This window comes from Scyliorhinus canicula, chromosome 2, assembly GCF_902713615.1.
Source record: "Scyliorhinus canicula chromosome 2, sScyCan1.1, whole genome shotgun sequence".
Classification (NCBI taxonomy): Eukaryota; Metazoa; Chordata; class Chondrichthyes; order Carcharhiniformes; family Scyliorhinidae; genus Scyliorhinus; species Scyliorhinus canicula.
In genome coordinates this window covers 22,833,178-22,859,678 of record NC_052147.1, presented here as the reverse complement: position 1 = coordinate 22,859,678, position 26,501 = coordinate 22,833,178, and the positions used below count along the sequence as shown (strand labels likewise).

General features: G+C 44.0%; 1 protein-coding gene across 4 annotated transcripts in view; it reads left to right on the top strand.

The window, feature by feature from the left end:
* Nucleotides 1-25,895, top strand: part of vrk1 (VRK serine/threonine kinase 1) — a 93,288-nt gene extending 67,393 nt beyond the window's left edge. For 3 of the 4 annotated variants that reach the window (XM_038774693.1, XM_038774686.1, XM_038774684.1), the window contains 2 exons: nt 20,945-21,035; nt 25,028-25,895. In XM_038774693.1, the coding sequence (XP_038630621.1) occupies nt 20,945-21,035; nt 25,028-25,146 (210 nt within the window). In that variant the 3' untranslated portion in view covers nt 25,147-25,895. Of the gene's footprint in view, nt 1-20,944; nt 21,036-23,852; nt 23,880-25,027 lie in introns of all 4 variants that reach the window. The other variant, XM_038774699.1, reaches the window with a different exon arrangement.
* The last annotated feature ends 606 nt before the right edge of the window (nt 25,896-26,501 follow it).

Below are 26,501 nucleotides of genomic sequence, written 5' to 3'. Positions count from 1 at the left end.
TAATATCTGCAGTGGATATGGTGCAGGAGCTGTACTCCATGACTGGGGATGTCTGCTTCAACTGTTGGGAATCCACAAATGTTAGTTCCAGAGGATGGCAGTCTCTCTGGATCTCACTTCAGCTACCCCTCCATCCAATGGAGAAGCACAGGGGCCCCTGGGCACTCGAGGTCTAAGGTAAAAGATCGGCAGGAGCGCAGGCCGAGTCCTTTCACCCAGGGGACCCTGGGGGTGTCCAGCCCAGTTGACCCCTCCCCCTACCTCCCTGTGAACGTCACGCCTCCAGCCATTTACCATGGAGGTAGCACTACAACACCCATGCTGCCTGAAAGTAGGCCCAGACCCTTTAGGTTCAGGCCCCCCCCCCCCCCCCCCCCCCCCCCCCCCAAGGGATGCGAGCCAAGGTTATCTCGGGGCGTGGAAGGCAGTAGACCGCCTCAACCTCAACTGTGGATCCTGGGGATACGTAATGGGAGGGAGAGAAAGCATAAAAAACTGTAGGCATCTAGTGGGCGTGGGTGAACTTAAGCACTAGTTAAGATGGGTCACCACTGTAATCTAGCACATGTAAATAAACAACTTTGATCACTAGTAGATCCTACACCATGCCATTTAATGGCGCCATGCACTTGCGTGCCCCCCCCCCCCCCCCCCCCCCAAACGTGGCACTTCATCCCTGTGCAATGTGAAAATGGCAGCAAGATGTCTCTCCAATCTCCTACACTGCCCTCTTTCCCCCATCCCTTCCAGGCATCCGCATTCAGGCCCCTTATTAGTGCTACTTATCTACCAGAGGCACGTTGGAAACAGAATCAGAGAGGATTAACAAAACCTTCCAGGCCTTCTACCAAGAGCTGTACACCTCAGAGCCCCCAACGGGGAAGGCTGGGATGAACCGGTTCCTTGATGGACTGGAGATACCAGTCGTGGGAGAGGGCAGAAAACGGGATCTGGAAACACCACTAGCACTGGGAGAGATCATGGACAGCATTAGCTCCATGCAGACTGGGAAGGCGCCGGGACCGGACGGATTCCCGGTGGACTTCTACAAAAAATTTGCGACAGCGCTGGCCCCGCACCTGCGGGAGATGTTCACAGACTTGCTAGCTAGGGGCACACTACCACCCACGTTAGCACAGGCCTCAATCTCGCTGATACCAAAGAAAGACAAAGACCCAACGGAATGTGGGTCATACAGACCCATATCTCTGCTGAACGCAGACGCCAAATTACTGGCCAAAATCCTAGCCAAAAGGCTAGAAGACTGTGTACCTGAGGTGGTCACAGAGGACCAGACGGGCTTCGTCAAAGGTAGACAGCTTACCTCGAACATCAGGTGCCTGCTGAACGTGATAATGACCCCCTCCGGGGAGAGAACACAAGAGGTGATCATCTCCCTGGATGCAGAAAAGGCCTTCGACAGAGTCGAATGGAAATACCTCATAGAGGTACTGGAGTGGTTCGGGCTTGGAACAGGGTTCACCGCTTGGGTAAAGCTCCTATACAACACTCCCATGGCAAGCGTACGGACCAACAATACCAACTCCCAATACTTCCAACTGCACAGGGGCACCAGACAAGGATGCCCACTGTCCCCGCTGCTGTTTGCACTAGCAATCAAACCGCTAGTCTGGGGTAAAAATGCTAGGATCCCAAAGAAGGTCCTACAAAAAAACAAATCCAGGGGGGGGCTAGCCCTCCCGAATCTACAATTCTACCACTGGGCGGCAACAGCCGAGCGAGTAAGGGGATGGATCCAGGAGCCAGAAGCCGAGTGGGTGCATGCGGAGGAGGCCTCCTGCATGGGGACCTCCCTCCGGGCCCTTGCCACGGCAGCACTCCCATCCCCACCCAAAAAAGCACTCCAGCAGCCCAGTGGTGACAGCCTCCTTCCAATCCTGGAACCAACTGCGGCAGCAATTTGGCTTGACCAAAATGTCGGACAAGGCTCCCATCTGCAACAACCATAGGTTCACACCAGCACTGACTGACGCCACCTTCAAAAGGTGGAGGCAGGACGGGGGGACACTGACAGTCAGGGACCTATACACGGATGACAGGATCGCAACACTGGACGAACTGACAGAGAAATTTCGGCTAGCCGGGGGGAACGAGCTACGGTACCTGCAGCTCAAAAACTTCTTACGAAAGGAGACGAGGACGTACCCACAACCGCCACGACAGACACTACTGGAAGACCTACTGGACACAAGTATCCTAGAGAAAGGGAACTGTAGCGACATGTATGACTGACTGGTAGAAAGGGCTGACACCGTACTGGACACAACAAGAATGAAATGGGAGGATGACCTGGGGATTGAGATAGGGTGGGGACTCTGGAGCGAAGCACTGCATAGGGTCAACTCCACCTCCACGTGCGCAAGGCTCAGCCTGACGCAACTAAAAGTGGTACATAGAGCCCACTTAACAAGAAACCGTATGAGTAGGTTCTTCCTGGAGGTGGAGGACAGATGTGAACGGTGCCAAAGAGGCCCGGCCAACCACGCCCACATGTTCTGGTCTTGCCCCAGACTTGTGGAGTACTGGACGGCCTTCTTCGAGGCTATGTCCAAAGTGGTGGGGGTGAGGGTGGAGCCATGCCCGATAGTGGCGGTCTTCGGGGTTTCAGACCAGCCAGATCTATTCCTGGGGAGGAGGGCGGACGCCCTTGCCTTTGCCTCCCTGATCGCCCGCCGTAGAATCCTGTTTGGCTAGCGGTCAGCAGCACCACCCAGAGCTGCAGACTGGCTGTCCGACCTCTTGGAATCTCTCCAAATGGAGAAAATCAAATTCGCCATCCGAGGGTCAGACGACGGCTTCCACAGAACGTGGGAGCCATTCATGCAATTGTTCCGGGACCTGTTTGTGGCCAACGAACAAGAGGAAGAATAGTCGGGTGACCAAGAATCAGGGGAAAATGGACGGGAATCGGGGGTTTGATGGCTAGCTAAGGCCCAAAACCAAACTCTAAATAAATGCCTATAAACATGTGCCTCGGCCATATTGGGGAATGTAAAATATGTATGCCGGCTAAAGGGGGCGGCCACAGTTGTTATTATGAAGATGCTTACCTGTAAATGTACATAATTTTTGCGTGTTTTTTTTTTCTAATAATTTGTAATTTGTTGGATATAAAATATGAAAACTCAATAAAAAAACATTTCAAAAAAAAAATTAGTGCTACTTATCCAGTGAGGTGGATGCCATGGACTGGCAAAGTGTAGAGAGGCTGACCCACACTGTAGATGATTTGGAGAAATATACCTGAACCCCTGACCTTGAAGGGAGCTGTGGCAGATGAGAGTGCATTCAGTGTCTCTAAATTCCATGATAAACCCATTCATTGGCAGGATGTGGTCAGCTCTCTGTCAGGCAGGAGTCAGGCATATTGCTGAGTACGAGAGGAGCATTGCTCATTCCTGAATCTCGTCGGCATCATTTTCCCCACAGGATCCAGCGAATGGCTTTAGCGTCCTGCCCATGAAATCAGGCATCATGACGGGAACCTACCGCTGGCACCACAGCAATGGTGAGATTACACTTCCCAGGTGGGAGAGCTCCTCACTGCCTAGTCTTGGACATCCCCAAACCGAGAGGGTACGAGGACGTCCCCAAACTCAACATCCCATGAGGGCCCTGGCCATGGCACGAGGTCCTTACTCTGAGGGTAGCCCCTTGCCACGCTCCTCGACCTTGTCTTGAAGAGGTGTGCACAGTAAGAAGTCTTACAACACCAGGTTAAAGTCCAACAGGTTTGTTTCAAACACGAGCTTTCGGAGCACGGCTCCTTCTTCACCTGAAGAAGGAGCCGTTCTCCGAAAGCTCGTGTTTGAAACAAACCTGTTGGACTTTAACCTGGTGTTGTAAGACTTCTTACTGTGCTCACCCCAGTCCAACGCCGGCATCTCCACATCTTGAAGAGGTGTGGCACTCCTGCATCTCCTCCTGGCCCAGCTGGTCTTCCCTGTGCAGTACCAAGTAGTGGAGAGCTTATCTGGTACCACCTGTCTCCGAGGAGCCATTCCTCCAGCTGCTGCTCTCCCACAAACACTTCCAAGGATCTGAGCAAGCCCCAAGGTATAACTGTCACAGAATTCTTTGTGCTTTATGAATGGTGCCATATGATGCCATGGAGACCGGAGGACCACCTCCAGGGGCATGCTGGCCAAACAGGCGAAGCCTATGGCCCTGGCTCTCCTGGTCCCGGTCCAAGTTGATATACATGTTGGCCCTTGCACAAAAGGCATCTGTTGTTTTCCTAATGCACCAGTATGCAGCTGACTGGAAGATGCCACATTGATCACCGGTGCTGTCCTGAAATGAGCTGTTGAAGCGGCAGTTATCTTATAGGCCACAGGCAGACCTATTCATTTGGTGCCAGCTCTTGCAGGACATGGCAAAGGTGGTCCACCATTCCCCTGCTTCTCTGGCACTGAGGCTCTGACATCTGTAGGTAAGATGTCTGGCGTCAGAAGACCCTTTGCTGATTAGTATCTTTTACAGGGCTCTACCCTCTTGTGCTGCTCCTGGACTGCTATGGGCCCAGCCCCCCCCCCCCCCCCCCCCCCCCCCCGGGTATGTGCTGGCCCTGGCTGCAAGCAGTGGCACATATCTGTCTCTGCTGCTGCTTGATCTCTATTTGTAGTAAAGCCAACTCGACAGGCTCAATGATTCTCCAGAATTGTGCGCTGAAAACGGAAGAACACCAAAGCGAGGATTCCTGGCACAGCCCTGTTCCTCAGTGCTACACTCTCTGGGATCCCCTGGTGAGTTATTCTCCACTGGGTGTCACACCCTACTATCTCTCACTGACACATCCCAACAACTGTCCTTCTCAATTCCACCAGGATTACGAGCCTGGACTCCCGAGAGTCTCTAAACACCTTCGCGCCGCCGCCACCCCCCACCACCCTAAACCTTGGGCTAGGTGAAAGGGCAATTGAGTAGATGCAAGGCACTAGTGACTGCATCCTCATGGGGTACATCATAGACACTCCCCTGTCATGGCCACGGACGGGGTGAGTGATAATAGATGTAACCATGAAGTCTTGCATTAGAGTACTCATCAGTGTGATCTGTGTGAGGCTAACTCTTGTAGGAGCCTTGGAGTTCAGTGCTTTGGGAGTCAAATTATTTTGATGAAACCAAATAAACTAAATTAAATAAACTGAGGGACAAATTAAAAGGTGCAGCTCCTTAAAGGGGTACTGTCTTAAACAAAAACAAAACCCAAATGAAGTTTAAAACAGCAAACTAAATATGATTAAAAGGGTCAATAAAATATCCCAGCCCTGCAATGCCCAGCGGACACGGAAGGCCTCAGTGATGCACATGGACACCACGTGCTACCTCTCCAGGCCACCCGGCCACTAGCGTAGCTGTGTTAGAGGGCAGGCAGTCAGGTCGGACGACCTCCTTGGTCACCCACTGCCTGGACCTGTTTATGGCAAGCTTGGCCAAGCCCGGGAGCATAAACCCCCTCCCCCTCTGCACCGTGTGCCCATAGATCAGGAGCGGGGGGCAAACAAAACTAACAAAAGGGTTTTCAAAAAACTAAAAAGGCAGTGCAGTCTATGACAACTTGCATACACGTGGCCCACAGACTCCACAGGGCCGCTGCTTGGAACTTCAACTATTTTGATTTAACCAAATAACAAAATTAAAAAACTGAGGAGCGACTCCAACCAGTGGCACTGCTGTTTAGCTGTTCAGATTTCATTGGCACAATTAACTAGTCAATGAGGGTGAGGCAGCTAGCATATCAGGCAAATTACTGCCTCTTGTTGAAGACTACGTAAGTCAGTGATTTCAAAGTGGGGGTTGCGACCCGTGGATGGGTCGCGGGAAGGTGTAGAATTAGTCGCCAAAAGGTCACCAAAAACGATCCCAAAGATTGCCTGACCATTTTTTCCGTTTTCTCTCTAGGTAAATTCTCACTGCAGTACGGTGTATGGCCACATGAGGCTGATGTAGAAGCCAGTGCCATAGACATCTCTGGGCTACAGTGTAGGTGGGGCAGTTTGCAGCCAGAGACCTGTAAAGTTTTCTTTGAGTGGTATTTCCTGTTACTGTGTTCAGCATCTGGATCTGTATTACTTCTCGAGTTCAGTGTGTCACTAACGAATCCCGTGCGTCCCTTATAGTTTCATAGATTATCATAGAATTTACAGTGCAGAAGGAGGCCATTCGGCCCATCGAGTCTGCACCGGCTCTTGGAAAGAGCACCCTACCCAAGGTCAACACCTCCACCCTATCCCCATAACCCAGTAACCCCACCCAACACTAAGGGCAATTTTGGACACTAAGGGCAATTTATCATGGCAATCCACCTAACCTGCCCATCTTTGTGACTGTGGGAGGAAACCGGAGCACCCGGAGGAAACCCACGCACACACGGGGAGGATGTGCGGACTCCGCACAGACAGTGACCCAAGCCGGAATCGAACCTGGGACCCTGGAGCTGTGAAGCGATTGTGCTATCCACAATGCTACCGTGCTGCCCTTCTGAGTTCTCTCCGTTAACCCGGACATACAACTTCCTCCACCCCTACAAGCCCCTATGACCACTCCTTCCACTTTCGAATTGTGGCTCCACACCAGGACTCTTGTCCTTCAAGAACCCTTCTCTTTTATCATCATCCCCAGCCGCTATCCACCCCCTCTTCCCAGGTACTCGTGCTCAAGCATCCGTCTCTGTCGTGTGGCTACATGGACTCCATCATCTGAATTGGTTCCTGCAGTGCAAGGACTTTTGCTTCTCGTTGTATCGGGATTTCAATTGGCGAGGTTGGCGTTAGCTGGTGACTAAACTACACGTGTATACAGGAACTGGCAAAATGTTATACGTGTACGGAATGGAATGTGTCTGCACGTTGGTCAGCTGAGTTGTGCCCAACATTTTTTTTTAAAAGCATATTTTCAGTCTTGCGTATTTACCTGGAAAACGGTACTGACAGGCGGCCAGTGACATTCTGTCTGACCGTATTTTTAGTTAAGCAGTTAGGGCTCCTGTTTCTGAAGTAGAAATTTTAAGTTTAATTTCCTATGCGAGGGCGTGTTAGGTTTTGAGCACATGAACATGATGTTGTTAAAGCTGTGCAATATTGTGCCTGTTAATCTTTCCAGCGCTTGCATGCAATTCTCCAAACGCCAGTAAAGGATGTGAAGATATAATACAATCAAATAATCCTGAGTTACGCCCTTTAGCAAGGTGTCAAGTTAGAACTGTCCTTTAAGGTGAAACATCAGTGCAATTACAACTTTTGCATTTAATGATACAGAAGAGCGGCACGGTGGCACAGTAGTTAGCACTGCTGTCTCACAGTGCTCAGATTCCCAGTTCAATTCCGGTCTCCGGTGACTTGTCTTTGTGGAGTTTGCACTTTCTCCCCATGTCTGCGTGGGTTTCCTCCAGGTGCTCTGGTTTAGTTCCACAGTCCAAAGGTGTGCAGGTTAGGTGGAGTGGCCATGCTAAATTACCCCTTAATGTCCAAATACGTTAGGCGAGGTCACTGGATTACGGGGATAGGGTACAGGCGTGGGCTTAAGTAGGGTGCTCTTTCCACGGGCCAGTGCAGACTCGATGGGCCGAATGACCTCCTTCGGTACTGTAAATTCTATGAAGTGTCAACAAAGAGTGATGCTTTTAAAAGTAACTATGGAGCATCTATTGTGAATGTGGCATGGGTTGCGAGAGTCAGCCATTCTGTAAAAATGGGTCGCTGGAAAAAAAGTTTGAAAAACACAGGTAAACTGATTAGAATTAAGCCTGCAATTAGCACGACAAGCAAATACCGAAAGGGCATCCTCATTCTCCCAGTTCACAGCCCAACAAACGTCCCAGACAAGTGGAATTGCAATTCTATACAGTTTAACCCCTTTGTCCTTGCAGTGCTGCCTCAGTGTCATGTTTTACTCACACTGCAGTCATGCTTCCCCAAGTGAGATGGTCTACACTCCTCATGAGGTAGGATGCAACCCATTCCTAGTTCCCAATCTGCCCTTACAGCCTGCCCTTGTGGAACCCAACATAGTAACCTCACAGTCTTCCCTGGTGCTTCTCCCACTAAGCACGGGCACTCCCTCAGTGGCGATTTGAGCACAAGCCCAGCAAGAAGGGCACTAGAAACAATGCCTTCATGCCAGCCTCCAGACCCCTTGAAGCAAGGGTCCTAAAATGAGGAGAAGTGAGGCTTGCAAGTGACCCCCTTAAATGGAGAGACTGAGCCCGAGTTGAATTTATCTGTCTCCCTCACATCCTTTCTGGTGCACCCTAAGAATTGAATACCCTGGAGATTCATATATCCCCCTTGGAGGTGAGGCCGCCAGGTTCACTATTATGGAGACCTGTTGTAACTGGCACTGGCGTGATGTTACGCCACCAGCCGGTGAATATTCTGAGGGGGGAGCTGTGGGGAAGATCCCGAGTGAATGCTCGCTAATGACATGCAAACATTAAAATAAGGTTCCTAGGATCCCGTGGCCTGATTTGCATTACTCCACGGGAGAACGAAAATTCCAAAATCCAATCACTGAGAGGATCACATTTTTCGATTCTCTCTGGATTTTGACCGCCCCCCGGGCCGGGTTTCTCACTGACGGCCAGTGTGGGCTCAAATTCACCCCCAATGAATTTAGTACATGGTAGACCATAGCAACAGATATGACTTTTGATATTCTAAAATATTTCCCCCTTCTCCCTTGAACCTGTACCTCCTGCCTCTTTGTGCTTTCCTTTTGCCAAATAGTCATTTCAAGAAATTTTGGAAGCAAGTCCTCTTGTACTTGAAAGACCGGTTCTGCACACTTCAGTTCAGCTTATCTGCCCTGCTGTCGTAGTATTATAGTTTTCAATTAAAATCTGATCTAAAGACTAGGAAATGGAAGAAATAGGAAGGATGAATTTTCCCAAGTGTTGCACATATCTAAAAACCATGTCCCTGTTTCTCCAATTTTCCCAAAACTTTGACATTTGCGTGAAATACAATCACAGAAAAAATTGGGCTAATACACTGCTGATGTTTAATGCTGAGGAGCAAGTTTGATTTGCTGGAAGTGCTGATACAGTTGATACTTGAATTGATGTGGGGATTTATTTTTTACTGGCTGTATTCTAAAGCCATATGAGAGGATGGCGCAAATGTTCAGATGATTAGTCCCAAATAAATTGGGTGAGAAATAGAAGAGAATGCTTGCTGGCCAAAGGCAATTGGCCCATTCAGATTGAAGCTATTTAAATAATTGATAAAGATCAACTAAGAACAGACACTTCAGAGGTTGTCATTTAGCTACAGCAGATTCTGCAGCATGTGTCAGAATGAATGAGGCAGCTGGCTATTACAGATGGATAACTGCCCAGACCAGTTCCATCAGCATATGTGTCAAGCATACAAGTGCTCCTTTGATGCACCCATTAGTCAGTAACTTGAATTTAGGTTTTTAAAAGGTTGTAGTTCCTCGTGTGACTATTTTGCATTGACCAGTTGGCACCGGTGACATTTTTTTCTTGGAATTGTGTGGTGGATAACATCCAGTTGTAGCAACCATTTTAACCAGCCTAATCGGGGAAAGCCAAGTTCTACATAAATGTAATGTCACGCATAAAGTTCACCACGCCTTTGGCAGTGAAATTTCTAATTATTTAAAGTAGGTATCAAGATGCAATTTGTTCTCTCTCACTGCAAAAGGAGGACTTAGAATAGCTTGATCAAATGCTTGGTACGGAAATTGGGTTTTGAGGGCAGTGGATTTGTATGGAAATTGGGTTTTAAGGAGGTGGTGAGGTTTAGAAAGGGAATTCTAGGGTTGCCAATGGGTGGGGAAAAGGAACACAGACTGTAAAAAAGATGTTAGCCAAATAAACACGCAGTTCTTGAGTTGGCGGTCGGGGCTTATAAGGAGAGAAAACTTGAGGGAGCTGTAGGCCAGAAGACATTTATACACAAGAGTAAGGATCACAAATTTGACCAGGGTGGAGTACCAGGATGTTCTGTGGGTCATTAAGGATGGAGGTTAATGGATGAGCAGGTCTGGAGGGACAGCAGAGTTGGAGTATGGCCAACCAGAGAGAAGTGGAGTAGTTGGTTTGACAAATGCTAGATGGGGGTGGGCTGATACGCAGGCTGGCGATGTTACAAAATGATAAAAAAATAAAATGTTCATTGTCATTTTAACCAATTAATTTTTCTTGCTGTTGTTTATACAAACACACACAAACACAGCAGCCAGTTTGCAAGGTAATTCAGTGCATAAATGACCAGATAATCTATTTTTGGTGGTGCTTGAGGGAGGCATGTTGGTAAGAGTGCACCTTTTTCGAACTGGAGAACTGATATTTGAAAGTGCACCGGAGCAGACAGCTCTTACATTTATCTATTTGTGCTCTGTAACAATTTAATTTGGAAAAAGTGTTGCACTGGGTTGTTAGCCTAGATCATTTGAGAAGCCAATGCTGGAGCTTGAACCTGCAACCTTCTGACTCGGGCAACAGCATGCTGTCAGTTGAACCAAGCTGGAGGGCTGGTTTAGCACAGGGCTAAATCGCTGGCTTTTAAAGCAGACCGAGGCAGGCCAGCAGCACAGTTCAATTCTTGTACCAGCCTCCCCGAACAGGCTCCGGAATATGGCGACTAGGGGCTTTTCACAGTAACTTCATTTGAAGCCTACTTATGACAATAAGCGATTTTAATTTCATATTGGCATGTGTCTCGAAGCACTAAATTTATTCTGTTGGTGAGATAGGTACGGTAGGGTGGTACATAGAACATACAGTGTAGAAGGAGGCCATTCAGCCCATCAGTCTGCACCGACCCACCTAAGCCCTCACTTTCACCCTATCCCCATAACCTCTCCTATCTTTTTCATAGAATTTACAGTGCAGAAGGAGGCCATTCAGCCCATCGAGTCTGCACCGGCTCTTGGAAAGAGCATCCTACCCAAGGTCAACACCTCCACCCTATCCCCATAACCCAGTAACCCCACCCAACACTAAGGCCAATTTTGGTCACTAAGGGCAATTTAGCATGGCCAATCCACCTAACCTGCACGTCTTTGGACTGTGGGGGGAAACCTGAGCACTCGGAGGAAACCCACGCAGACACGGGGAGAACGTGCAGACTCTGCACAGTGACCCAGAGGGGAATCGAATCTGTGACCCTGGTGCTGTGAAGCCACAGTACTAGCCATGTGTGCTACCATGCTGCCCAAAATAATGAAAATATTTTTGACACGGGGCAGAACTGGTCCAACGTTTCTTCCCCACACCATAAAAATGAACATTAAAGAATGTGTCCTTAAAAATTCTAAAATGTCTGCATTTTTCCACGTCGTAAGCTTCCCTTTGAAATAATTTATTGTATGTGAAGCGCTGTGTGATGTTTGGGATTGAAGGTACCATATAATTGCCTTTCTTAGTGTCACTGAGCTAATGAGGGGGGAAAGAATCCAAAATTCCAATTCCTGAAAGCTTTCCTTTCCTGCACGAAAGAATGCATGTCGGCATTGGGGTGAGATGGGGCTGGGCTTGACTGAAGCCCTGTGCTTGCAACTAATCTGCCAGCACTAGGCTCAGATGTGATGGATGACCATTTGGGTGTGAGGTACTAGAGTGTTGCTGAAGCTTTGCCATGTGCCACTGCCTTCAGGGAAAAGGAAAAGGGAGTGATAATGGAGGGAAACTATTAAGTGAAAAATTAGAATTTTAGAAGTGGCGTGAAATCTTGATTAAAGGTTGACATTTGAGATTACAGTTTTTAATCTAGGGCTGTACTGTGTCTGTAATTGTTCCACAGTAGAACAAAGTGATGGATTAAATAGCACTTTGAAAATTTTATAACTGTTGGTTGACCTGTTACCTCATGATTTTGATGACATATGGTAATATCAGTGTCTGAATGCTTCTAATCAGAGCTGCAGACAGGCAGGGGAGGATGTACCTCGTACACTTAATCAGTGTAGTTTACATATGGAACTTGCCGCTCGGGATCTGCCCTGTGCCAGCTGAGGGTTATGTGCCCACTGCAGTTATTGTGTGTAATTATCAAACCAATCTGTTCAGCGCAGCAGGGTTTAGATGGTAATGATGAGGCAGAGATGAAGGGAAAAGATGCGCACTACTCTTTGGTAGCTGTGAATCCTAGCTGTTGATTCATTACTGCGCATCCAAAGGAAAACTCTTAGCAACCTGCTGTTACATTTTCAATGTAAAATCAGCCATTGCAGAGATGAGCCATTGTGGCCTGTTGATTACATCTAGCAGCTATTGGCCAAGATGGTAGTGCACAAAGCAGCGACATAAGCCCTCAAAAAAGGAAAACAAAATGCCAAATTTCATTAACAGCTACAGAAAACCCTTTTTTCCACAAGCAGTTGGAAAGTGTGCAACATCTTTAAAATGAAATGCAGTATTAAGTAGCAATCAGCATGTTAAAATAATTGCTGTGATTAGAGTCTAAGCCAGTTGTTGCTAAACATTTTAAAACTTGTTCAGAGTTATTATGAAATGATGAAATTCTATGTAGTGTGCCCTGGACAGTCTCCAAGGTTTAAAATGGAAATAGAAGAATTTCAAAAATTTGTTGAAACATGGAGTAGAAGTAGCTATACTCAACTTCTTGAGCCAGATAGCACCAACAGTGATCCTTGTATTGATTCTTTGGCTGAGCTTGCCATTTGGCTATGGGAAAACAATTAGCTAAACATTGATCTGCTGTAGTATTTGACTAATTGCAGCTTAAATCTTGACTTTATCCTTTTTTATTGTCTGCTTATCTAGGCTGCTGCCCAAAGCTTTTAAAACCAATATAAGGCTGTGTTTTAAAAAAAATGTGTATATAGGATCATTACTTGTACCCGTTACCATAGTACGATTGTTCAGATGTCAGCGACATTATTTTCTTGCCTGGCTGCTTTAAATGTGTGCACATTTGGGCACATTTTGATTTTGTGTAAAGGTTTCCGAAATCAACAAATTAGACCAGACAGTCTGATCTAATCATTTCTTCAAATGTGTATTTGCATGATACGATTCCTTTGGTGTTTATATCATCTAAGTAACAGTACTTGCTGTCGTGTGGATGGTTGCTAAACGCTGTTTGATTATGTGAACTGTATTGCTGAATATTCTGACTTTAAATTAAACGATGAAAGTGGTGTGAATTTACATTTTATTAAACTGTCTATTCCACACATCTGTGACTAATCCGCTGTGTGGTAGCTTTTCAATAGCCGTGATTAAATCAAATTTTAATGATCCTCTTGAGGTAGAATTATTCTATGGCTCTCTGTGTTGTCTGAAAATAAAAGACTAGGTATGTATTTTTAAACAACACCTTGCACCTTCAATGTAGGGGGAAAAATCAAGTGCTTTAGAAAACATAACCTAAAGAAGGGACGCTGAGTCAGGTAAAAGGATTGCGAGCGGCAATCAGAAATATTGTTAACTTGATGGGTTTTAAGGAACGTTTTAAATGAGGAGAGGGAACTGAAACTGATTGAATTCCAAAGCATTCAGTCTCGGCAGGTAAAGACATGGCAGCTGATGGTGGCCAAAGGAAGTAGCTGCAAACATAACAATAGTGTGAAGACTAAAGAGTTTGAGTTGTGGGTTGCTGTAGATGGGAAGTGGCAGGACTATGAAGTGATTTTAATACATGGAGAATTTAAATACACAATTCCATATACATGCATATTCCTACGTGTATGCAACTACAAAATGGAAACTCCTTTGAAGTATTCCAGCTCTTAACTTCGGTCAATGAAAGATTCCTTTTTTTAAAGCTCTAAACTCTGGGAATGCACAGCTGTGATATTGAATAATTATTCTGTTCACTAAAATTTAGAAAATAGATTACTTAAGCCATCGGGTATTTGCAAGCTCACGATGGTTAATCAGTTGTCAGTTCAGAATTGGATTAAGCATCGGTTTACACTGGACATTGTGTTTTGAATTTGCCAACGTTACAATTGTATGGAATATCAATTGGCTTAATAAATTGAAGAATTTGTTTTAAAAGAACAATTTATGAAAGATTTATGTTCAGTATGGTTGCATGTCAATCAGTTCTCATCTCTCTTCCCCACACACCTCACCCCTCCAAGTGTGTTGTGGTAGTTGTGGGTGCTGATAGGGGATGCAGATCAATGCGGAATGGTACTGCACACGGAGAAGAAAATACTTTTTCCTGTTAGCTGGTTGGTTGAGTTTAGAGTAGTCCAGCGGAAGCCTTATTAGCAGGTTACTTAAATTGTGTGGCACAACAGGTTTATAAAAAGGGTTGCATGGTGGCATGATGGTACAATGGTTAGCACTGCTACCTCGGAGCTCCAGGGACCCGGGTCAATTCCAGCCTCGGGTGACTGTGTGGAATTTGCACTTTCTCCCCGGAGTCTGTGTGGGTTTCTTCCGAGTGCTCCGTTTTTTCTCATTTATTCATGGGTTGTGGGCATCGCAGGTTGTACCAGCATTTAATGCCCATCCCTAATCTCCCTTGAGGGGGCAGTTAACAGTCTTGTTGGGGTCTGGAGTCAAATGTCAGCCAGACCAGGTAAGGACGGCAATAGTTAGTGTCTCAAGGTGAAACCATTTTAAAATATAGAATAGAACATTACAGCGCAGTACAGGCCCTTCGGCCCTTGATGGTACGCCGACCTGTGAAACTAATCTAAAGCCCATCTGCACTTTTCCTTTATCATCCATAAGTTTATCCAATGACCATTTAAATGCCCTTAATGTTGGCGAGTCCACTACTGTTGCAGGCAGGGCATTCCACGCCCTTACTACTCTGAGTAAAGAACCTACCTCTGACATCTGTCCTATATCTATCGCCCCTCAATTTAAAGCTGTGTCCCCTTGTGCTAGCTACATACATCAGAGAAAAAAGGCTCTCACTGTCCACCCTATCTAATCCTCTGATCATCTTGTATGCCTCTATTACGTCACCTCTTAACCTCCTTCTCTCGAACGAAAACAGCCTCAAGTCCCTCAGCCTTTCCTCATAAGATCTTCCCTCCATACCAGGCAACATCCTGGTAAATCTCCTCTGCACCCTTTCCACTGCTTCCACATCCTTCCTGTAATGCGGCGACCAGAACTGCATGCAATAATCCAAATGCGGCCGCACCAGAGTTTTGTACAGCTGCAACATGACCTCATGGCTCCAAAACTCAATCCCTCTACCAATGAAAGCTCACACACTGTACGCCTTCTTAACAACCCTATCAATCTGGGTGGCAACTTTCAGGGATCTATGGACATGGACACCAAGATCTCTGCTCATCCACACTACCAAGAGTCTTACCATTAACCCAGTACTCTGTATTCCTATTACTCCTTCAAAAATGAATCGCCCCTCACTTTTCTGCATTAAACTCCATTTGCCACTTCTCAGCCCACCTCTGCAGCTTATCTATGTCCCTCTGTAACCTGCAACGTCCTTCCGCACTGTCCACAACTCGACCGACTTGTGTCATCCGCAAATTTTTTCACCCATCCTTCTATGCTTTCCAGGTCATTTATAAAAATAACAAACAGCAGTGGCCCCAAAACAGATCCTTGTGGTACACCACTAGTAACTGAACTCCAGGCTGAACATTTCCCATCAACCACCACCCTCTGTCTTCTTACAGCTAGCTAATTTCTGATCCAAACCGCTAAATCGCCCTCAATCCCATGTCTCCGTATTTTCTGCAATAGCCTACCATGGGGAACCTTATCAAACGCTTTACTGAAATCCATATACACCACATCAACTGCTTTACCCTCGTCCACCTGTTTGGTCACCTCAAAGAACTCAATAAGGTTTGTGAGGCACAACCTACCCGTCACAAAATCAAGTTGACTATCCCTAATCAAATTCTTCCTTTCTAGATGATTATAAATCCTATCTCTTATAATCCTTTCCAAGACTTTTGCCACAACAGAAGTAAGGCTCACTGGTCTATAGTTACCGGGGGTAGTCTCTACTTGTCTAGTCTAGTAGCCTGTATCTCAGTATTCTCCTCGACAACATTGTCTTTTTCCTGTGTGAATACGGACAAAAAATATTCATTTCGCAGCTCTCCTATCGGATTCCACACACAACTTCCCACTGCTGTCCTTGACTGGCCCTACTCTTGCCCTAGTCATTCTTTTATTCCTGACATACCTATAGACATACCTTTAGGGTTTTTCTTGATCCTACCTGTCAAGGACTTCTCATGTCCCCTCCTGGCTCTTCTTAGCTCTCTTTTTAGGTCCTTCCTGGCTAACTTGTAACTCTCAAGCGCCCTAACTGAACCTTCACATCTCATCTTTACATAAGCCTCCTTCTTCCTCTTGATAAGTGATTCAACTACTTTGGTAAACCACGGTTCCCTCGCTCGACCACTCCCTGCCTGACATGTACATACTTATCAAGGACACAAAGTAGCTGTTCCTTGAACAAGCTCCACATTTCAATTGTGCCCATCCCCTGCAGTTTCCTTCCCCATCCTATGCATCCTGAGTCTTGCCAAATCGCATCATAATTGTCTTTCCCCCAGCTATAACTCTTGCCCTGCGGTATATACCTAACCCTTTCCATCGCTAAGTAAACGTAACCGAATTGTGGTCACTATCACCAAAGTGCTCACCTACCTCCAAATCTAACACCTGTCCTGGTTCATTACCCAGTACCAAATCCAATGTGGCCTCGCCTCTTGTTGACCTATCTACATACTGTGTCAGGAAAGCCTCCTGCACACATTGGACAAAAATGGGCCCATCTACAGTACTCAAACTATAGCGTTTCCAGTCAATATTTGGAAAGTTAAAGTCCCCATAACAACTACCTTGTTACTTTCACTCCTATCCAGAATCATCTTTGCAATCCTTTCCTCTATATCTCTGGAACTTTTCAGAGGCCTGTAGAAAACTCCAAACAGGGTGACCTCCTTTCCTGTTTCGAACCTCAGCCAATACTACCTCAATAGACGAGTCCTCATCAAACATCCTTTCTGCCACCGTAATACTATCCTTGACTAACAATGCTATACCTACCCCTCTTTTACCACCTTCCCTGAGCTTACTGAAACATCTAAACCCCGAAACCTGCAACAACCATTCCTGTCAAGGACTCTATCCATGTCTCCGAAATGGCCACAAATCAAAGTCCCAGGTACCAACCCATGCTGCAAGTTCACCCACCTTATTCCGGATGCTCCTGGCATTGAAGTAGACACACTTCAAACCACCTTCCTGCCTGCCGGTACACTCATGACCTCACTACTTTCAACCTCCTGTACACTGGAGCTACAATTCAGGTTCCCATCCCCCTGCTGAATTAGTTTAAACTCTCCCAAAGAGCATTCGCAAATCCCCCCCCCCCCCCCCCCCCCCCCCCCCCAAGGATATTGGTACCCCTCTGGTTCAGGTGTAGACCAACCTGTTTGTAGAGGTCACACCTACCCCAGAATGAGCCCCAATTATCCAGGTATCTGAATCCCTGCACCATCCTTGTAGCCACGTGTTCAACTGTTCTCTCTCCCTATTCCTCGTCTCGCTAACACGTGGCACGGATAACAACCCAGAGATAATAACTCTGATTGTTCTAGCTCCAAGATTCCACCCTAGCTCCCTGAATACCTGCCTTACATCCCCATCCCTTTTCCTACCTATGTCGTTGGTGCCTATGTGGACCACAACTTGGGGCTGCTCCTCCTTCCCCTTAAGGATCCCGAAAACATGATCTGAGACATCACTGACCCTGGCACCTGGGAGGCAACTCGCCAATTGCGAGCCTCTCTTGTTCCCACAGAATCTCCTATCTGTCCCCCTAACTATGGAGTCCCCAATGACTAATGCCCTACTCCTCTTCTCCCCCCCCCCCCCCCTTCTGAGCAACAGAGGCAGACTCTGTGCCAGAGACCTGTACCCCATGGCTTACCCCTGTTAAGTTTCCCTCCCACCAGTATCCAACCGGTATACTTGTTACTAAGGGGGATGACCACAAGGATCCCTGTACTGACTGCTTCCTCCCAGGCCCTCTCACCATCACCCATCTATCTTTATTCTTCGGAGTAACTACATCCCTGAAGCTTTTATCTATGACCACCTCTGCCTCCCGAATGATCCGAAGTTCATCCAGCTCCAGTTCCCTGACGTGGTTTTTGAGGAGCTGGAGATGGGTGCACCTACCACAGGTGAAATCAGCAGGGACACTGACAATGTCCCTCACCTCAAACAATCTACAGGAGGGACATTGCACTGCCTTCCCTGCCATCCCCTTTTGATAACTTGCGGATAAAACAAGAAAGAAAGAAAGAGCTTACCTGATATTCACTCAACCCCTTAGGTTAGAGGAGGTAGCTCCTCTCCCGCGCTTTTAAATCTCCGGCTCCTCTCCCGCGCTTTTAAATCTCCGGCTCCTCTCCCGCGCTTTTAAATCTCCGGCTCCTCTCCCGCGCTTTTAAATTTCTTTTCAATTTTCTATTTAGTGAGCTTACAGATTCAAACATTTGAACCCATCTGGTTCACTAATGTTATTTAAGGAATGAAATCTATCACCCTTGCCTGGTTTGGCCTTCATGTGACTCCAGATCCACACCAATGTGGTCGACTCCAGTTTCCTTGGGGATGGGTAATAAATATTGACCTAGCCAGTGATGCCCACATCCCATGAACGAATGAAAAAGAAATTGCTGTTGTCAACAAATTCCTTATTGCATTTAAATAGCCTAGAGATGTCCCAAGTTTATTTTCTTTTCTTTTATGATGTCCTTTCTGTTCATTGAATAGGATACTCATTTGTGAAGCCTCGAAAGTTTATCAAATCAGTTGTTATAAGGCTTAAAATTAAAGTAATGTAACTGACCCTATCACATCAGTTTTTACCAACAATAAGTCTGGTAATGTCATACTGCGGAAACGTTTAGTTCCTGGGCACTTGGAATGAATTGATGGCATGTGTGTCCAGTTGAATACTTCCACAGTACATCAGTGTACAGATTTCTACCGATGCACTCCACACACTGTACATTGCTACTGGCAGAACAGGAATATCCCTTAGATAAAGAATATTGTGAAAGATGGTCTGAACAAAGATGAGGTTTAATGACACTTTAAATTACATTTCTGGAGACACTTTAAATGATGTACGATGTGTGAGATTACAGATGAATCTACCTCATAGTGAACTTCATGATCACAGGTTGAGTCACTTGATTTTCAGGATAATGAGTTCAACAATTTAGACTTGAGGTATATAAAGCTGGCTACTTTCTATTTGAAGTCATTGCTATTTCTGATTCTGTCGATCTGCTTAAGAGTTCATGTATCACTAGAATGAAATTCATTTGACCACCTAAATGAAATCTTCATTTACGTGCTTGGAAATGTAAAAAATCACCCAGTTAAGCCTGCCAATAACTTAAATGATTAAAAAAAAAACTTGGATTTATAAAGGACATTTTAATGACCTCTGCCCATCCTAAAGTGCTTTGCAGCCAGTGATATACTTGAAGTGCAGTCACTGTTGTAATGTTGGAACTCCAACAGCTAATTTGCACACATCTGCAATAACCAGATAATCTGTTTGTAATGTTGATTGAGAGATAAGTATTGGCCAGGGCATGAGGGGAGAACTCTCTTGCTTTTCAAAATAGTACCATGAGATTGTTTACATCCACGTAAGGCAGCAGATGGTGCCACAGTTTAAAATCTGATCTGAATACGTTAAGTTTCGTATTCTGGTGTTGCATCCATCTGACCCCAAAATTTCTCTTAATTTGAAAAATTGATGTGCTGAATTTCAACTTTTGCCATTTATACTTTGGGGTGAAAAGAATCTGTAAATTAGTAGAGTTTAGCTTTCTATATAGTTTATAGCAAGCTTACCAGTAACTTAATTTGAAAGCAATGCTAAGTAAACTCAAAATCAAACAATGAACTGATAGAGCAATTCATAATACTCCCAATAAAGATTATTAGTAATTGATTTTGAACCATCAGTAAAAAGTTCAGTCTATTCATGATGTTGGAGTTTTCTTTTGACTTTGTAAAGAATTGACTCTTTATGTATTTTTAGCTCCAATCTGAGCTGGTACCAGTAGCAGAGTAGAACTGCAGCGACACAAGTGAGATCAGTTCTGGGACGCTTGATGTACCAGTGATTTCTAAAAATTTAAACTGTGACAATGCAACAGATTTCCATCCGATCTTGCTTGATTTCATTCTCTACTAGTCTCTGGGCCGAAAGTCTCTGAGCAGTGCCTTACGCCTGTCTGTGAGGACACCTAAATTTCCTTTAATTAATCGATACGAGGAAGAATTTTCAGATAAAAGTACCTACTGTAGACTATCTTTATTATCCTCCGCTTACAAAGCTCCGTCCTGCAGACTAAGCCAGAACAGTTGGAACTTAAGTTTTCACCTCACTGACTCAACTCTGTCATTGCTTTACCAAAACGTTCTTGGTCAGGTGTATCTGTAGTTCTCGGGTGTAATGCCTCTTTTAATCTGCCCATGACTTCGCCTGTTATCATTTATTATGCCATTGTGAATCCCCTGCAGCAGGAATCTTTGTGACCTTTTGTGTTGAATTAGAAAATCGATGTGTCATCGACAGTTTTATGCTATGCAGCTTTTACTAATATATGCACTCAATCTTTCTGAACAGAAATAGGTAGCTATTTTTGTTAGCCGCAAGTGGAAGAGATTTTCATCGTTATCAGTGTGGTGCAAAGCCCCACTCTAGAAGAAGGGTCATTGTCCTAGTCAAGCGACATTACCCAAGATTCCACCTTGTGTTACCATTTTCAAAATCTTGGATCCGATACTACTTTTCCCAGAAAATTGTTGTGCAATACTTTTCCATCATTCATTCTGTTCCTTTGAGTCTTGTATAATTGGTGCTTTTATTTCACAAGGATAACAATCAAAATATCGCTGACAATAATTGATCCCCACAATGCCTTTCACTTTTTTTTAAAGAAACGGTGTCCTGCAAAACAGAATGATCTTGAGGGCAACACCTCAGAATCTGAACTCAAAAGTGGAAAAAGAACACGAAAATCACCAAGAGGTAAGAGCAACTAGATCCAGATTTGGGTCTTGAGCCAGTCAGACATGCGTCATCCTTTTGAACTGCCAGCTGGGCATCTCAACACCACTAATGCTCACTTTTCTACTGCCATTAGTCTAGGTAATAGTCCCTACAAATGCAACATACGGTTCTGTTTTTACCCTGGTTGTTACAGCTCGTGGTGCTGTTCATATTGTAGTTTAAATAGAGAAAAAATACCAGCTGAGGAGAAAGTGATTTTCTCCCTTCCTCTGATTTTTGCATTGCCATAAAACTCGTTTAGTTGGGAGTAGATGTCCATAGATTTTCCGTCAGCTTTAATTGCTGGCTAAGAATGTCGTCTCCTATCCATTAACTGATATTACTGGCATCATAGTCCTCATGAAAATTAGTAGTTGGAAGTGAAGATGTAGCAACCTGTTAGACCAACACATTTGTGAGTGCAATAGTTAAACACTCGAAACCCTTTTCAAAGCTCGAGTTGCTTTTATTTTTTAAAAAAGTAGTGAGGTAATTGAGGGAGTCTACCAGTCTTTGCTACCATTTATATTGATTGCAATATTTACCTAAAGTAATGAAAGCCCATTTGTGCAGTTAGATTCTTTTTTTTTAAAAAGAGGAGCCAATTACATAAAAATGTTATGACACGCTGGGCGAGTGCGACACGCTGGGCTAGTGCATGATCAATTCCAGCCCCATTTGACCCCGAGTCATAACATAAATAAATTACCCAATAATTCTTAGAAAAATACCCAAAGTCTTTGGCCCTTAGTTGCCCAATAATTATAGCCATCAGGTTTATAAATGTAAACAATTACTTTTTTTTAATTAATAACAAGAACTGTAATGAAATATGCAGCAAATACAACTGGTTAACTATCAACTAATTCCTAATCCCCCAATTTAACCTCTCTCTTCCTATATATATATATATATATATATATATATATATATATATTCATATTCAAACTGGGCCCCTTGGATCTCTAAAATCATTCCACTCGGACAGAATCCATATCAGCCACCAGTTACCAGGCAGAATGCAGCCTTTTTGATTGGCCACCAACCAATTAATCAAACAGACTTTCACCTCACCTCTCTGGTGCTGAAAGGTCTGAAACTCCTGTTCAAATTAGCTCTCTCCTGTAACTTCTGAATTCCTCATTCTCCCTGCTACTTGACTTTAAGATACATGTCCATTAATCACCCATGGATCAAAAATTATAACGGCAAAATAAAAGAAAGGGGAAATAAATAGGAAGGGGCCCTTACAAAAGGAACAGTAGTGCACAAGATCGGCTGGGTCATGTAGCATGCCTTCTTTTAAAGCTAAATCAAGCACACACTTAACTGTCCAGGTCTCCTAGTTATGATGTCTTTTCTGTTAGCAATTGCAGAGTAAAAGTATTGCCCATATTGATATCCATCTTTGATATTGTTGCTCAGGAAGTACTTTGTAACATTGTTTACATTGGTGAAAGCAGTGATCTTTAAATGTTATATGTACAAATAGACGTATTGAGTACAAAGTGGAGAAGTTGTTCTGAACCTTTTCTAAAGCCCTGGTTAGTCCACCACGAGTACTGGATCAACTTGTGGTTAGCACACTTTAGGAAGGATGTGAGGGCCCTTCAGAGATTGGAAAAGCTGAGATTGATGCCCTCAGAGTAAAGGAGGCTGAAGGGAGATCTGATTATGACAGATTTAAATAAGGTAGCTAAAGGAAAGCTGGGACAAGGTCTAGGAAATACAAACTTTGAGATTTTGGGCAAGAGGTACAGGGGAGATGTGAAGAAGAGCTTTTCTTCACCCAGAAAGTGGGAATGACCTGGAATTCGCTGCCCAGGAGTGGTGAATGGTGGAGAAATTTCAAAAGGAAATTGGATAGGCATTTGTGGGAAATAACAACTCTGTGGGGATAGAGTGGGTGAATGGGACTGATTGGATGGCTCTAAAGAGCTGGCATACACTCGAGGGACCGGATGACCATATCCTGTGCCATAATGTCCCTCTAACTCTGTGTAATATATTTATTTGTGTAGATTGTAACTTGCCATCCATGTGTATGTATGCAATTTGATTTATTATTTTACAGTAAATTTTCCTATGTTCAAATTGAGGTCATAACTTACCGATGTTGATATTTTGTTTTTTGTCTTTACTTATAGTGTGGCAATTTGTGAATGTTTGTGCAAAGTTTCCAGCTGTGGAAAGTCCTGTATTAATTACATTACAAAACTGAACACAGCATAAAGTAGGAAACAGTTTTTGAACGGTGCACATTCACAAAAATATAATCAACCCCGTTGTTGATTCAAGTTGTACATTTTTTTTAAGGTTCATGTTGAATTTAATGAGGTTTACATTCCTTACATTGTTTTTTATTAGAGGTTAGGTTGTACTTGCAGTTACTGTGTGGCATTTAGAAAGATACGCAGTGAGGACCGTACAGGTTTAGAAAGTCTACAGTAGCCCATTAGATCAACATTATTGACAAAATAAACTGTGGGTCCTCACTCAAATTGTGTATTAACGCCAGATGTGGAGCATTAGACAGTTAAGCATGAAATGAAAATCGCTTATTGTCACAAGTAGGCTTCAAATGAAGTTACTGTGAAAAGCCCCTAGTTGCCACATTCCGGCGCCTGTTTGGGGAGGCTGGTAAGGGAGGCATGAAGGAGTATTGTAAGTAGGAGAAAATGCTAACACGTATATTTTGAAAATGTGAAATATATAGTCAAGTGATTTAGTCTGCAGAACTGTAAAACCAAACATCCACAACTTAAATCCATGCATTGTATTCTTTATATCCTGCAGAATGACAAACTGTCATCAGGAGCCTAGGTAAGGTTGTAGAAAGTGCAAGTCTCATTCTCTCCATTAGAACTTCCACTCACCGAAGACAATTTCTTCTTTTTTTTGTCTTTGAACTGCACCAATTCTCACAAAAGTAATTGAAAGAACACAAACAATAGGATGGATTTCGAGATTAACAGTGAACCAATGGCACTTGCCACAGACCTTGAAGAAAGTTACCCACGAAGATGGTAACTTGCCCTTTCTCTGATCATTTGAATTTGGTCCCAAATCCTGGGGGCCCTCGGGCATCCAGCAAAGGTGACCTTGTCATGCAGGCTAAGCAGCCAGTCATCATGGAGGTGTTATCGTAGAGAGAAACCCACTGAAATTCTCTACTTTTTAATTTTACTGCAAAGTAAATGTTTGGGATCGAAGTAGAACCAAAATATCATCAACTTCAAAAGAAATTTTTAGTATTGTTAAAAACAAAATGGTAGAATTACTTATGATGGGGAATCTTGACATTCTGGAAACAAAAAGTACTTTTTCAGGACAAGTGAAACTTTTTAGCAGTAAGTATAAACTTAGTATGCCATTAAAATCTCAGTTGCACCTCATTCAACAAAGCGCAACTGTCGAGGGTTTTTCTAACCAGATTAGAAGCATATGCTCTCGTCAGTTCAATGAATCTGTTGGGCTGGGGGAGATGTGGGACACCTCAATAGTGCACCCTCTGGAGAAACAGAATTACTGACAGCAACTTGTGGATTTCAAGTAGTTTAACTGTGCTTGTGTGGACTCCAGAAATTGCTGTCAGCTTCAGAGGAGTGTTGACAGTTTTGTCACAAAGTTTGGACCAATCTCCTTGGTAAATGCTGACGTGCTGGGTTGGCATTTATTGACGTTTGGCGAATGACAAAACTAACCTTATCTTCAGTATATTTTTATATAATCTATAAATGCTTTCTTCCTTTTCACTTTGTTTAATTTAATTTGTCAATCTTTTACTTTGGCCGTGCCTTGTACCTCTACTTTTAATGTTCCGTCCCCTTTATAACTCAATGTTAACAATTATTTTGTTCGGCAAGATGAGAAAGCAACAGTAAAATAACTATGTTATGCTGTGTCTTGGTGTGTGTCTGTGTGTATATATTTATCTCATTGGTAAGGTGCTACTATCTTTCTATTTAAAGCCAAGAAGACAACAGCAAAAAGGAATTTGAAGAAAGTAGAGATGGTTGAAATGGGCACTCAGACTTCTCCCTCAGTCTTGACCGTTCCTGGCAAAAGAAAACATCTAACTAAATGTTAAAAAGAAACAATCTTTTTTTGATTGTCCCCTGCTTCTTTACTTTTATTAAAGTCTGATTCTTTAGAATGAAATTGTTCTGAAAAATGGGTCTGTTTTTTTTAGAAAAAAAAGTTCTCTTTTTTTTTATTTTTTACAAAAGCATTTTTTATTACACTGTTTTAAGAGTTGTGCTTCTTTGTGTAGCTGAAATAAAAATCGAAACATTAAAAGTTTGATTCTCTTTCTACACACTGCAGGCTTGAGTTGCTATCTTTCTGCTGTTTTTCAGTTGTCCGAACAGACTACTATACGATATCATGCAAAATGGCAAGTTATGGCAAATGGTCAAATGCCGCCCTCTCTTTTTGAGGGAAAGCTAAAATAAAGTAATATTTATTGAGGGATAAATGGCCCCGAGCTCTTGTGCTTTGCTCTATCTGCTTGTGCTCAGGATCTCCCAGGATATCGGGCTGTTATTTAGCATGTTCCAGGATAGCAGGTTATTTTAGGTGGTGGTAAAATCTGGAAGAATTCATAGTGGCTTCTTATGGTTTGTAGCCTGGAGATCACTTTGACCGTGTTATTTTTAAAGAAGAAAAGTAATATTGTAAACTTGACCAATTTAAATTGTATTACATGAGCAATATGAATATTTAAACATTTATTTTATTACTTTCTGATCACTTGAGAGTATAACTTAATTCATGAGCTGTTTGTAAAAAGCAACTGATTAAATGTTCTAAACAAAATAAAGCATCTTCCAATGAAAATTTTCGTTCGGCCAGACTATATTGTGCGTCCCATTTACTGATTACCTTTTTTATGTTTGAGTGCAAATGTTTTTGTTCTCTTAAAACTTTATAATGCAGGTTACCTGGAGCAGGCATCCGAGCTCTGAGTTATTGCAACGGTGTGGGTACTGATTGCATTGTCGTAATTTCTTGAGTTAAGTATATTCACAAAACTTTAAAAGCTCTCGGGAGGCTGAGCACATGATGGTGACCCACGCAAACACGGGGAGAATTAAGCTAGCATTTAATTATACACAGCACAGATTTAGCTGTTTACAAGTCTGATCTTATTTTGTCTTTGTTTTACCTTATGGCCATAATCTTATCACACCCTCACAGACTAGCAAGTTAGTGGCAAGGTACAAACAAGGAAAGACAGCAAATTACTCCAGCTTATCAACTACAGTAACTTCATCTCAAAATACAGATTGAGAAACAAGCCAGATGTGTCAGCTGTGGTAAAATGACCAATGGCTTGAATTTTAGACCCGATACAGAATTGGAAACTTTAAATACAAAATTGGGCATTTTAAATTAAACCACGCCAGGCCTGATGGGAATTTAAAAGCCAAGTTCGAATACACT